At 37.6% G+C, this 15,371-nt stretch overlaps 1 protein-coding gene across 2 annotated transcripts in view; it reads left to right on the top strand.

The window, feature by feature from the left end:
• PLPPR4 (phospholipid phosphatase related 4) overlaps positions 1 to 15,050 on the top strand; it is a 38,865-nt gene extending 23,815 nt beyond the window's left edge. For both annotated transcript variants that reach the window (XM_030868773.2, XM_060302380.1), the window contains 5 exons: positions 2,919 to 3,048; positions 5,244 to 5,439; positions 7,076 to 7,133; positions 7,914 to 8,087; positions 11,453 to 15,050. In XM_030868773.2, coding sequence (XP_030724633.1) covers positions 2,919 to 3,048; positions 5,244 to 5,439; positions 7,076 to 7,133; positions 7,914 to 8,087; positions 11,453 to 12,778 — 1,884 coding nt within the window. In that variant the 3' untranslated portion in view covers positions 12,779 to 15,050. The remainder of the gene's footprint in view (positions 1 to 2,918; positions 3,049 to 5,243; positions 5,440 to 7,075; positions 7,134 to 7,913; positions 8,088 to 11,452) is intronic.
• The last annotated feature ends 321 nt before the right edge of the window (positions 15,051 to 15,371 follow it).

Below are 15,371 nucleotides of genomic sequence, written 5' to 3'. Positions count from 1 at the left end.
AGTCACTTCAGAATCTCTTCCAAAAATCTGTCCATGATATTTGACATGCAAAAAAAAAATGGTATTGTTTCTTTTCAGGCTTGTATACAGCATAAACAGAATATTGTGAGAAGATGCTTGTCATAGACTGTTTTATATTTACAAATGACAAGATCAACAAATAATTTTCTTGTCAACACCTAATCCCTGAAACTAAATTGCATCACAACAGTGTGCCATTCAGAACTGGGAAACAAGCAGGAGCATTTGGAAATACATCAGGAAGCAGCTCCCCTTTCCCTGAAGATAATTCTATCTTTAAAGCAAATTAAGGTACTTCCCTGGCGGTCCAGTGGTTGGGACTCGGCGCTTCCAATGCAAGGGGTGCTGGTTCAATCCCTGGTCGGGGAACTAGGATCCCACATGCCACATGGCACAGACAAAAGATTTAAAAAAATAACTGCAAATTAAATCATTTTGAAAATTCATACAGTGACATGTAGGTCAAGGTTAAATGAATAGTAGTGTGAGGAGAAAATTAATGTGCTCCATAGAGAGAGGCAAAGTTGGGTGAAGTCAAAATACTGACAAGAAACCTCTATCCATAATCAAGCCAAAGAGTATGAAAGCGCTCTCCTGACATATGAGTTCTGAGCATATTAAACGACTAAATTAAAACTCCTGAAGTCTCAAGATCCCTTGAGATAATAACTGTGGTGTTGTATAAGAAACATTTCCGTAATGGCACTGAACAAATAAATTCTTCTATAATTTAGCATTCATGGATAAGATGTGAATCACTATTTACATGTATGATTACAAAGAAAGAAACAAAATTATTCACAGAATTATTATTGAAGAAGTGAAGATGAAATCAATCTCAATGCATTTCAGAACACATTTCAGAAATGAGTGGTTATTTTTTTTGAAATGATGAATTTGAGATAACCATGATAATATTCTACATGCATGGTGGGTCATGTCACGTCTTTCTGTGCAGAATAACCTGTTGTGTTTCTATGTCTAACAAAGTGATAACGTAGTATGATATTTTTCAAGACGTATAAATAATTAATTTAGTATTCAATGATTTGAAAAAAATTCCTCTTGATTATTTCTATTTAATTGTTCATAAAGGAGTTTATCATGTATGCCACAAGATTTTCACACATGTATGGTGACTGGTAGTTTCATTAGGAAAATTATTTTTATACAAATAAAAGTTCTTTATAATTGTACACATACCATATTGCCTATGGTACTAAATATAGCAGATTGAACATTTGAAGCATAAGGTCATAGACTTACAGTCATTAGTTTAAAAAAAGATAATTTTAAGTACTTTATAAAATAAGTGTTAAGTTGGTATTGAGAACTGGGAAATTTCCCTTGGAAAATGTGTTTCAGCTAATAATCATGGTGATAATCTTTAAAATGACATGATCACATACCTAAGGGACTGCCATTCCCTACTTTTCTCAGTTCCACATTTTTACCCATATCAACTCTAATTTCACAGTAATCTCTTTGGCACAGTAACCCCAAATATTTAAGATTTTTTGCATAAATAAAACTCATAATCTCAAATCTTGCCTTTCTTATACAGAATAGCTACCAGCCCAAATGCCCAAGGTAAGTAGCCAATGAGAATCCCACAGCGAAGGTAACAAAAGCAAATCCCACAATGCCAGGCACTTTGCTAGATAGTGAAGATAAAAGGTAAAAAAGAAATAAATGGTCTTCCCTCAGAGGGTCATAGTCAAGTGAGAAATAATCAAATGAATAATCAAAGTGCACTAATCAAGCTATGCTAGAGGGAAGGACAAGATACAAAGGGAGCCACATGGAAGGGGACATAATTCAATTTAGGGTATAGTAAAGAATTTCAGGGAAAAGTTCCTGAAGGAAATGATGCCTAAATATATTGAGTTTCTTCACTGATGTCCTATGTCCTAGAATCCTACAGCAAGTGCCCTGTTCCTTATCTTAAGTATGGTCCTCTGTTCACTGTAAACACATTTTCTAAATATTTCATACCTAAGACATATTACTCAGTATGAGTGGATAACTCTTCAGAAATTAGCCACATCAATTCCATTTCAATTGCCCTGGAGGGTTTTCAGCCAGAAGTTCCTGCTTACCTAGATTCTCTTATAATCTACATTCTCCAATAAGATAGTTACTAGACACATGTGGTTATTTCATTTTAAATCTAATTGATTTACATTTTAAATAATTAACTAAGTACAATGAAATGAAATTAAAAATTCAGCTCCTCAATTGCAGTAGCTAAATTTCAAGTGCTCAGTAGTCAGTAGTGCTGTTTCAAGTGCTCAGTAGTGGTTTACCATATCAGACAATGCAGAAAATATGTCCATCATCACAGAAAAGTTTACTGGACAGCTCTGCTTTAGGAAGCACCTTTCTTCCCTCATGTTTGCTTTTCATGGGTTGGTCCTTCTGCTCAATCCCAAATTATTTTATCGAAACAATATGCTAATAAAATGTTCCTGATTCTAACTCTGGTACTTATTTGATTCTCCCCTCAGGCACCTTGTCTTCATGGTTTCAAGAATGAAATGTCAAGATTCTAAGAGTTAGAGCAGAATCAGTCACTATGTGATTAATCAGTTAGGTGTCACTGGGTATTGCTGGGCACAGGGTCACAGTCTGGGTGCTGCAACCACGTTAAAATGCCAGGATGCTGTCACACCCTTGACCAGTATGTAGGAGCACAGAAGATCCAGCAGTGCTCTTTACAGTGCCCTGATTGCTTACTTCTCACTGCTTCCTCAAATACTCAGGAGACATTGCTCACATCTCTAAAGGTCTTACGAAAAATACATCTTGACTTTATTGAAAATATGGCATGTTAAGAGATAACTTATACTTCATTTGTACCCGTTAAATCCAATTTGAACACCCTCTTGTCTTTGCAGATTATGGTAGGGGAAGGAATTCTCTACTGTTGCCTGTCCAAAAGAAGGAATGGAATTGGCCTGGAGCCCAATATTAATGCCGGAGGCTGCAACTTCAACTCTTTCCTTAGAAGAGCCGTCAGATTCGTTGGTGGGTGTGGGAAACCACAAAGAAAGGAAATGTTTTCCAAATAGAAATGTTATATTTAATGACAGATATTAAGTCCTTAAATCTATAATTTAGATGTATAATGTCAAATACATGATGAATTTTACATTATTAAAAAAAATCCCATTAAAACACCCAAATTTGAGTTTTGTATCTAAAATGTGTTATTTACAGTTATAACCTGTTTGAGAGCCAACATGCCATGCATTTCAGTATATTTTTGTCTTAGCTCTGGTAGAAGCACGAATTTACTTTAAAATAGTTCCTGGATCTGTGTTCATTTTTTAAAATGGAGAATAAATGTCAGCAGGCCAGTATGAATGGATAACCCTTCGGAAACTACTTTAGCCACATCAGTGATTCCGTTTCAATTGTCCTGGAGTGTTTTCATCGAGAAGTTACTGCCCATGAAAATGTCACCATAGAGTACGGCATCAAGGCTATTTTTTCCTTGGTTATATCGTCTAACTTTACCTCCTATTATTTGAGACCTACAGGAAATCAGTGGGCCTGCATCAGAATCAAGCCAGATCTAAGCCTTCATCTCTTCTGAATAGCATGTGACTATCTTAATATTGTTTGAGTCACAGACCTTTTTTTTTTAAACTGAGTTGAAAAGTCAAGCCAAAGTACATCACCCCAATGTAAAAGCTTTAATTGATTCCCCGTAAATCAGTAAAAAGTTATTTCTACCTTTAATGTCTCAGCTGAAAGGAACAGGTAGCTTCATTTAATACCTAGTAGATAATTAAATACAATCACCTCTCCCGCTAGAGGAAAACATCTGGTCTAAATCATGCCCTAGACTCTGCCCCACTATGAAAGGCACATCTTTGCCACACAAGGACTGTACAGCAAGAATAATCCCCTTACCAGGGTCATGAACTAAGACAAAGAAGTAAAACTTCAGGACATATAGCTGATCTCAGGAAAAGTTTTCCTACTGTAACAAAATGCTGTGGCAAAGGGGCACATAACCTCCCTGAAAAGCCTCATGATGGTGAGGATGGGACATCCTTTCCTAGAGAAGCGTGCCCCAGAGTCAGCAACGCCCACCCCCTGGGGGGCCTAGAGATTCTCATTCTCCAAAGGTAAAAATGAGTGGGTTTCCTCACTTATCCATACTCCTCTCCAAGATCTTGCATGCTGCTAGGAATTAGAATGTATAAATAAAAGTCCAGTGTCATGAATCCGGGTGAGTGGGTGGAGAAATAATTGGGAGAGTGGTTTTTAGGTGACAATAAGCCGAGAAGGAAAATGCAAAAAGAGGTAACATACAGGCCAACCATCTTGGTCTAGAGGAATCCACTGAGGAGTTACCCAGGTGCCTGTCACAGTGATTTCTATGAGCAAATCATAGATCAGAATCCAGGCTATCAAGTCAGAGTGACTCCAGGGGGTCTAGACAACGTAGAGGGAGAAGGTGAGTTCTGATCATGTGTAGTGAGCAGAGCTAGATTCCCAAAGATAAAGCCAGGCAAGGGACTTGAAGCAGGAATGGAGTTCGAGTGTCCAAGCCTGCATCAGGGTTTGTGAGTTTATGGTTTCATACTGGGCCCAGGAGATAAAAGAAAGATAGAATTTCAACCAGGATATTTAAGAATATCATCTCCGAATTCCAAACATGAAGGAAGCCTCCCTACAGCTCTGTACTTGTATGATTATAGTTTCCATGACAAGGTTGGCCTGCCCTTTCCTCTGTTTTAATTAGAATTCCTGGTATGATGAACATTTTTGGCAACAGTGGCTGCAGATAGGGACTACTGGGGAGAGAGAGCCCTGGAAGCTCAAACGTGCTAAGCAATTTACAACAATTTTGAATTTTGCTTCATTCCCCGTATTTAATTCTTCTCAAATCACACAGTTGTCACCTTAACATTTTCCAAGTGTCTGTCAAGTGATCTATGGTTCATGGTATTAAGAATTGGCCCAACTGAACCCAACTGACAAAAATACCTCAAATGACTACTTTGGAAATACTCATTGCCCTTATTTTGGATTTCAGTATCTGTTTGAAAGTTTAGGCATTTTCTTTACTATCTTCCTGAAATGAACTCAGAGAAGATGATCACAACAGATGTGAAGATTGTCATGTTAATGTGTAATAAGCATGGCTGATGATGGCACATCAGCATTAAGCACTAGCTTGGTAACAGTTTCTTTCCTTTTGCTTATAGGTGTTCATGTGTTTGGACTCTGCTCTACAGCTCTCATCACAGATATCATCCAGCTGTCCACAGGCTACCAGGCACCATACTTTCTGACTGTGTGCAAGCCAAACTATACCTCTCTGAATGTGTCTTGCAAAGAGAATTCCTACATTGTAGAAGATATTTGCTCAGGATCTGATCTTACAGTTATCAACAGCGGCAGGTTAGAAACAGAGATCATGAAAATTTCCATGTCAGTGTTTTCATTGTTCATTAATAGCTTGGAGTATCATCGCAGGCATACATTTTTCAATCATAATGATTTTGGTTTTATTTTTCTCTTCAATTCAGTGATCTCTTTAGGGATAATACCATAGAAACCCACTAGTGGTTCATTCTGAATCCTTCTGTCTGTCTCCAAATTTCAGCCTCACATTCATGCCACTCATCTTCATATCACCAAACCCCAGTCATGTTCTGTGATTTACCCTGTACTACTTATGGTTTTAGGTTATCACAATTGGTTTATTTTAGATATTTATAGTTAGTCATGGCTTAGAGTCAGTATGTGTCATGTAGTGACTTAAGTGGAAGGCTAAAATATCTATGATATTTCCAGCTTCATTATATATTTTATTAAAAAAAAAGAAATCATATGAATTTTCCTTTTGGTAGTGTTTTAAAAGAAATAGCATCTAGGATTGCATATGTCTTCTTTGAGTAAACTCAGAAAATCTGTACAGCTTCTGACCTTGCATTTCAGAAAATAAAAACTGAAAAACCCAAGAAACTACCAAGACATTAAATTGTTTTCAATCAATAAAGTAAAAAAAAAAAAAAACTTATATGGAAAGAGAAGTCCAAAAGAAATAAATTACAGAAGGATGAAGGGCAACAAAAAAAGATATAAGAATTGTATTTTTCACTAACTGAGTTCCCAAAGATTGAGTCAAAAATAAGTTAAGTACACTTGAAGAATCAGAGACTTATATTATGTAATTATATACATTCACGTTCTTACGATCCATTCAATTCAATAATTTTGAACCTACATTTAAGACCTATGCTCTCTATTCTTTCTCAATTCTTTTACATTTTCTTGTCTGTGTTGAATGGTAGTCCTTTTTATTGAGTACCAAATAATTAGGAGGACATTAATAAAACGGCATTTTATTTTTTCCATTTTTTATCCATTAAAAGAAATCTCTATTCTCCATCTGTCTGTCCTTTACAGTGTCTCTCTCACTATCCTCTGTTCTACCTCTCCCACCTTGCTTCTTATTTCACTAAATAATATACTCTGTGATTCTGGAGATAATGATTATTTTAAAGTGGGATAGATAGAGAAACATTTTGTTAAAATTAGACTTTTTCGATGCTCTCTAGAGTGTAAAAAAACACATCTAGACCCGCCGCTGTGAGAAAATAATTTTGTCTTTTAAATTTGTATGTAAATGAAACCATATATTTAAGAGCATAGAAAAAGTTTAAAAGCTTTAAAATCTTAGGTTTTATAAACCTTTAAGCTGACATAATTATAATACCAATAAACAATTATAATGCTTTCCATTCCATTTCTACTTTCAACCATCATTCCAATGGTATAAAGAAGAGATCCCTAACAAAGCTAACACTTTACATTGGAAAGTGCATCACTACTCTACTTTAATAGTAATGGTGATTAGCAGTGTTTATTTTATCACTCAGATCTTTCTCCAGAAAACTAAACAGAAATTAAAGTTATTGCTTATTATCTTGAGGCTTTTAAGTTGAACACTGTAACCACCCAGTGTTCTTGAGATGATTGTTAGCAGTATTTCAGAAACAGAAGGCATAATTTGACTCTTTTCCTTTGGCAGAAAATCATTCCCTTCACAACATGCGACCCTTGCTGCCTTTGCAGCTGTGTACATTTCGGTAAGTAACTGGGTCTTTTTTGTCAAACTGCGTCCTAGAGAAAATCAGAGAAATGAGTGTTGTCTCCAATGACTAATTAGATTATATAGCTGTGTAATAGCAGAACAGTAAACTTTAGCACAGCAGTCCTTCAATACAATGGCATCAGAAATAGAAACTGGATGCTACTGTAAAGAGTAAGATAATTTTTTGACACAGTCATAATGTTTATTTAGCCTCATACCTCTTTAATGTAATATTATACTTCACGGGAGGATATTGTAAACTACATGAATGTTATAAATTCTAAAATTGAAAGAATTGTGTTAAATACACACACACACACACACACACACACACACACACACACATACACACACACACACCACACATTTTTGTTTCAGTTTTTATGTAACAGTGAGTTCTATGTCAGTGTTGATAAATGCTATACAATGAATTGTCACCATATCTGATTAATAGTCCACTAGATCTTATGTGAAAAAAATGGATTGAAATTACGTGACAAATAACATGGAGACTAACCAGTTATCTGGATAATTCTGCGGCTTCAATTTTTTTCCAGAGTTTTGTGTAATTATATGAGAGATCTGTTATTTATTTGATGAATTTTGTCATGTATTTCCTTTTTTTCAGGTATAGAATATAGCCATAGCAGGGGGAATGGAACAGTAAAATTGATGTCACGTGTATCAGACTTTTGAGTTTACCTTTTTATTTGATTATAATTGAATAGTAAAATGACCTTTCTTACATACTTAACCCAGTTCTTTCATTTTAAAGATGTACTTCAATTCCACACTAACGGATTCCTCTAAGCTTCTGAAACCTCTCTTGGTCTTCACCTTTATCATCTGTGGAATCATCTGTGGGCTAACACGGATAACTCAGTATAAGAACCACCCAGTTGATGTCTATTGTGGCTTTTTAATAGGAGGAGGAATTGCTCTATACTTGGTAAATAATTTATTACTATTCAATAAAGCACAGTTTAAAATGGAAAACATGCAGAAAATTTGTTTTGCACTGTAATGATTTACTTGCAATATAGTTTATATCTATGAGAAAATCTCTGACTGCATCTCCATTCTAAGCCAAAACATATATCCCACTTTCAGTAAAATAATTTACTAAACTCTTACCATGGGCCAGAAACTGTGATTTTAGAAAGATTATTGCATTTTACCCTTACCCCTCCCACCAAAAACAAAAGTCAGGGGCTACTATTACTAGTATAATTTTATAGATAAGGAAAGTAAGGTTAGTGAAAGTGAAAGTTTAATGGAAAATTATATACTTTGCCCAACATCACAAATGTATCATCTGGATATAACTATGATCCAACTAATATTGAATTCTTTAGCAGTACTCTATTTTCAAGCCTGATCTTCCTTCAAGAATATCCTTAACATAAGGAAACTGAGATTGTCCATTTCATTCATTCATTCATGCATTCATTCATTCATTTTACATGTATTCAATATCTGATCCGTGCCAGGTACTATACTGAGCGTCGGAACACTAATAAATAAGGTACATCTTTTATGAGTTTCAGTGCAAAGATTAATAAATGTATAAATGATTACAACATGTTAAATGATGTATTAGGGTATGAACAAAGAGCTCTGAGGATAGCAAGCTGCCCAAGGAAGTTAGGGAAGTCTTTATAGAAGTGATACGGTTTTTAAAAAACGAGAGTTTCTTAGGGTAAAGAAAGGAGGGCATCCAAGCTGAAGAAACTGCATATGCAAAAAGATGGACATGTGAATGAGCAAGTCTAAGTGGAGGGTGAGGGAACAGAAGGAATGACAGATAATGGCCAGGTTTCTAGCTTGAAAGACTGGCAGATGGTGACTTCATTAGCTGACCTGGTAAATGATAGAGGAAGCAAATTGGTGGAGAGAAAGGAGGTGGACAAACTCAATTTAAGGATCAACAGGCAGTTGAATAGTTGGGTCTGGAGCTTAAAGTAGCAATGAGTGGTGGAGAATAGATTTGGGAATCATGGACATTATCGGTGGAAGTACCATTATAGTTATGGCGGTATATAAAATTGCCAGGTCCTAAGAACAAAAGGAGCCAGGGAAGCACCAGTATGCAAGCCGCCTGCAGAAGAAAAAAGGCAATAATGAAAGAAACTAAGAGGATCTACAGAGAAATAAAAATTAACTGTCTATTAGAACCATTCTAAATCTTGCGGTCTTGGGGTACTTGTGAAAGGCATTATGAGAAAATGCTTACAAAAAATAGTAAATGTACTGAAGTGAGCATTGTTTTTTTTTTCATTTTTATATACTAGCATAGTCAAATCTCATACTGCCTCATATACTTTCTTTGGTGGAGGAGAAAGCCATCAAATGAAAGTTAGTGTGTCAGGAATTGTGCATAAGCCTGTGTTGCCCACAGGAGTATTCATTGGCAGCGGGTGTTACAGAGTATGATTGAGAACTGTTTCTCTCCAGTTCATGTATTGCTTTTGTAAATGTCTGATTTTCATGGTTTCCTGGAGTCCCAAGGGTTTGGGCTTGAATCTCAATTCTCCTGCTATTTGGCCAAGTTTTCTTCACCTATAAAATGAGGATAATAACTATCTGCCTCATATCATAAGAAGGATTAAACAGCTATATTTATTAAGCCCAGTGCTGGGCACTGAATTTTGAACAATATAAGCAGAGGTTATGTACAGTCTAGTGGAGGATGGTCCTAGACTTAATGAATTTAAATACAATCATTTTTAAACTAATTTTTATTGGAGTATAGTTGCTTTACAATGTTGTGTTAGTTTCTTGCTGTACAGCAAAGTGAATCAGTCATATATATACATATATCCACTCTTTTTTAGATTTTTTCCCATTTAGGTCATCACAGAGTACTGAGTAGAGTTCCCTGTGCTATACAGTAATTATTAATGGAACATTAGGGAGGGACTGTTCATCCTGGAAACTCTGGCAGTGTGAGCGTAGATAGGTATTATTTAGAAGAAGATTTTAAACAGGAATTAAAGTACTTGGAGAGGCAGAAGCTTGACTTTATTCCATTCCTGTTTACATTCTGCCCTGAAACTGTAAATTTATCAGTTCTAAGCCAATGCTGTTGTTCATTTTTAGGCACTCTATAAAATGTCAAATCCGTGAAATTCCTTCCATTTGATTTGAAAAGCAGACAGTGGCTACCTTCTATTGAAATTAGCTTGCAAATAGGTATTTGCTGCTGGCTCTTATCTCTAAACTAAACATCTCAAAAACTAAAAATCCAGCAGGGATTAGAGCATCTATGTGTCAAAAGCCTAAAATTTCTGAAGCTGAACTTTAGCCTTTTTCAGATTTTTATCCCCCAAATCTGAAACAAACAAAAAATCGACGACCTGAGTATGAAGACAAGATTAAATAAAGTTTGGTTCAAATTTACTGTAATAGTACTGAGTTGATCAAATATTGCTTTCAAAATTTAAGACCAGGTTTAAATCAGGAAAGAACATGAATGCCCCAATCTAGTGACAGTTTCTGCCCTCTCTTCCAAGAACATTCTGGAAAATGTTGAACAGAGGGCTGTGCTCCATGTGAGTTGTGAAAATATGTGTCTCTGGCCCCACTACAAAATCTGATACCATGTTTTATGAATGATTCATTGCTCTGTATTTCCACATCTGTTCTGCTTTCCATCATGAGGTATGACTGAAAATGGTAGACAAAATAAATCAGTTAAGCCATTTGAGGAGTCACTCAACAAGCGGTTCATAAATCCAGAAAAATGAATTCCTTTGAAAAGGGGAAGAATGCCCTGATTTCTCTCATTGCCTGACTTCTCTTCTCAAAACAGAGGACAAGATTGTCAAAAACATCCCAGTGGGATGGAGAAAGGAGAGAAAATCCAATTAATAATAAAAAGTAATGGGGCTTCCCTGGTGGCGTAGTGGTTGAGAGTCTGCCTGCCGATGCAGGGGACACGGGTTCGTGCCCCGGTCCGGGAAGATCCCACATGCCGCGGAGCGGCTGGGCCCGTGAGCCATGGCCGCTGAGCCTGCGCGTCCGGAGCCTGTGCTCCGCAACGGGAGAGGCCACAACAGTGAGAGGCCCACGTACCACAAAAAAAAAAAAAAAAAGTAATGGACTCCATAGTTCTGAACAGTTAGTTCAGTGATTTATGATATAACTTACAAACTATTTCCTGAGTAATTGTACCTTTATGTTTTGGTTATTTGTATTAGTCAATGGTTTATAGAGAACACACACTTATTTATGTGCCTCAGTACATCCTCCAAGGCAAACTCCCAGTAACCATGTCTTCTAATGCATGATATTTATTGTTTCTTCCAACATTAGGGTCTGTATGCTGTGGGGAATTTTCTGCCTAGCGAAGAGAGTATGTTTCAGCACAGAGAAGCCCTCAGGTCTCTGACAGACCTCAATCAAGACCCCAGCCGAGTTTTATCTGCTAAAAATGGTAGCAGTAGTGACGGAATTGCTCACACAGAAGGCATCCTCAACCGAAACCACAGAGATGCTAGCTCATTGACAAACCTCAAAAGGGCAAATGCTGATGTAGAAATCATCACTCCACGGAGCCCCATGGGGAAGGAAAACATGGTTACCTTCAGCAATACCTTGCCTAGAGCCAACACCCCATCCGTGGAAGACCCTGTGAGAAGAAACGCCACCATTCATGCCTCTATGGATTCTGCTAGATCCAAGCAGCTCCTCACCCAGTGGAAGAATAAGAATGAAAGTCGTAAGTTGTCCCTGCAGGTTATGGAGACCGAGCCTGGACAGTCACCACCGAGATCCATTGAAATGAGGTCAAGCTCGGAGCCGTCGAGGGTGGGGGTCAATGGAGACCACCATGGTCCTGGCAATCAGTACCTCAAGATCCAGCCTGGCACCGTCCCCGGGTGCAACAACAGTATGCCTGGGGGACCAAGAGTGTCCATTCAGTCCCGCCCCGGGTCCTCACAGTTAGTGCACATCCCTGAGGAGACGCAGGAAAACATAAGCACCTCCCCCAAAAGCAGCTCCGCTCGGGCCAAGTGGCTGAAAGCTGCGGAGAAGACCGTGGCCTGTAATAGAAGCAACAGCCAGCCTCGAATCATGCAAGTCATAGCCATGTCCAAGCAGCAGGGCGTCCTCCAAAGCAGCCCCAAGAACACCGAAGGCAGTACGGTCTCCTGCACTGGCTCCATCCGCTACAAAACCTTGACAGACCACGAACCCAGTGGGATCGTGAGGGTTGAGGCTCACCCGGAGAACAACAGGCCCGTCATACAGATCCCGTCCACCGAAGGCGAAGGCAGTGGCTCCTGGAAATGGAAAGCCCCTGAAAAGGGCAACCTTCGCCAAACTTATGAACTCAACGATCTCAACAGGGACTCCGAAAGCTGTGAGTCCCTGAAAGACAGTTATGGTTCTGGAGATCGAAAGAGAAGCAACATTGATAACCACGAGCATCACCACCATGGAATCACCACCATCCGCGTCACCCCAGTAGAGGGCAGCGAAATTGGTTCAGAGACCCTGTCCATTTCTTCTTCCCGCGACTCCACCCTGCGGAGAAAGGGCAACATCATCTTAATTCCTGAAAGAAGCAGCAGCCCCGAAAACACTAGGAATATCTTCTACAAAGGAACCTCCCCAACACGGGCTTATAAGGATTGAGGGATGGCCATTCAATCATTTGGGCCACCCCCAAAAGACCACGTGTAGATTCTACCAGTGCTCTGTTCCAGCGAATCGAGAACCTTCTCACCAAACTAGATTATACACCATCAGCCCGGAACTCAGTGACTCTTGAGAACTACTCTACCCAAGCTTGTAGACTTCACATCAAGGGGAGGGAAAAGCACAATGCAAGAACCTAACTAATGTGATAATGTGAAGACTCTTCTTAAGACCTACCTTCAAACTCAAATGGTTTGCAGAGGGTAGTATCAAAAGAAAGTGGTTTCCTTCAATGTATACTATTGTACTTCCTGAATGTGCCAACTTTAGGGATCTTTCTTTATAATTAGCTGTGGGAATCCAGAACACATGTTTTCCCTATAGCAGAGGCCATGCAGTATTATATATTCATTTTGCAGAATCTGCACCGAGAGCTCAATACGGGTGGTGCTGATCATTATAGTACGTATACCATGTAAACTCTCAAATTCTATTTAGCTGTGAAATAGTGATGTGCAACTCCTTGTCAAAGAAATGCTACTGTATTAAGAAGATGTTGGCTTCTTTGTGTTAGAATAGGACACCCTGCGGCTTCTCTGTAGTGGCTCTGTCACAGTCAAAAAAAACGAAAAGGTTTTGTGCATTTCTTCAAAATTATGCTTTCTTCGACAACAAAAATTGATAGGGATATTTTCAGTGAAAGAGAATACTTTTCTGCATAGCTTTTTGCTGCTTACTTTTTATTTAAATATAGTTACTGCTAATGAAAAATCTGTTTTTAGTGAGTAAATTTGAATAATTTAAAAAATACTGTTTTAGAGAGTCTTTTGAAATTGTGATCATATTTTGCATTTTATGCCTTCTCCTTTATTGATTTAAATTTTTTATGTTATAGATATGTTGTTCTATTTTTAAAGCAAAAATAACAGTTGACATTCTTTGAGCAAAATATACTGCTGTGAATTTATAAAGAAGGAATATGAACCAAAACTCGACATTGTGGGTTACATTGACAGCAGTGTTGGTCATGTCTAACTTTAGATGTTTCCAGCCAACTGGCTTAAGTTGCTATCTTAAGTAATCCAAAAATTTTGTTTGTTCCAGATTATTAACTTTTTTTTATATCCTAATAACCAGTAAATTAGAGCCACAGTAGTTGGGTTTTACCGTCTTCTCTAAAGTATTTTTGTTAATTGGATACCAACAGAGAGAATCTGAAAAAGATGTAAATTGTTAAGAAGAAAATCACAGTATACGTTAAGAATGTATTTCTTCAAAATATCTAGATAGGCACAGTTTTTGTGCTCAACATACAAATGACAGTTTTTGCTACCTATCCTGAATGAAGCCTTCAACTTAAATCAAACAAAACCAATATTATCAATAAGAAGATAAAAAACAAAACATTTTGAAGTGTTTTCCAAGTTAAAATTTTATTTTAAGTATGAAGAAATATTTGGTTCCTCTAATTTAGTATTAAACCTTTTTTTTTTTTTTTCTTTTTTTTTTGCGGTATGTGAGCCTCTCACTGTTGTGGCCTCTCCCGTTGCGGAGCACAGGCTCCGGACGTGCAGGCTCAACAGCCATGGCTCATGGGCCCAGCCGCTCTGCGGCATGTGGGATCTTTCCGGACCGGGGCACGAACCCGTGTCCCTTGCATCGGCAGGCGGACTCTCAACCACTGCGCCACCAGGGAAACCCATAGTATTAAACCTTTTTACACTATTTCTGAAGAATTCTAATGTGCATTTGATGATTGCCAAGGGGACAAAAGGTAACAACAATGCTGGTTGATCTGATCTCAGTTTAATTTTCAGTGAGAACAGAAGTAGTTGTTTAGAGATGAGTAGTACCACATTCTTATCAACTTCTACCGGAAAAGGGCAGAGATTTGTAGAGTAACCAACCTCCTAAAGCATTAGGGATTTAGCTGAAACCAGCAGAATTGAAAACTCTGGCAATAAAATACAGATTCAACTATACCCCTTCTGGCTGTTTCCATCTCAGAGAGGGGAGTGAGAGTACAATGTTGCCTTCCCCATTTCTTAACCACTACCACCACCATTATGACACTCCTACTGGCTTTTGCCAATTTATAGAGAGGAAGGGGGACTGGTTTTAGTGCTCTGAAGGAAAAAAAAAAGCTGCAGCATTTCAGGTGCAGTATGATATTTCCTAATCTTTCCTATTTCTTAACAGAAGATTTTAAAGTACTTCTCTAGTCATCGAAGTTTTTTTTTCTTTACATAAATATTGATATATTCGTTTTCTACTCAAAGTGCCAAAGGCTACAGTTTTTAATGACTTAAATTGTACCGCACTGTTAAGGAAATATAATGATAGTCACTAGAACTCAGACCTCTGCATGTATATTTGATAACACATCTTTTGTATAAAAAAATTACAAAAAAAATTGTTTACATTCCACTGGTACCTTAATTTAAAATAAATGAGACTAACAGGTGTTATCTCTTCTTAGTGTTCTATTTATCTTATTTGCTAATGAGAGCACTTCTTCCTTTGTTAGGCTGTGCTTTATTGATAAAATCAAGTACTGAATAAAGAGAGTTAATTATCTTTTTAAAGTAAA

Source organism: Globicephala melas, chromosome 1 (assembly GCF_963455315.2).
Source record: "Globicephala melas chromosome 1, mGloMel1.2, whole genome shotgun sequence".
Classification (NCBI taxonomy): Eukaryota; Metazoa; Chordata; class Mammalia; order Artiodactyla; family Delphinidae; genus Globicephala; species Globicephala melas.
Note: the sequence above shows the minus strand (reverse complement) of the source record. Positions and strands in the feature narration are given on the sequence as shown.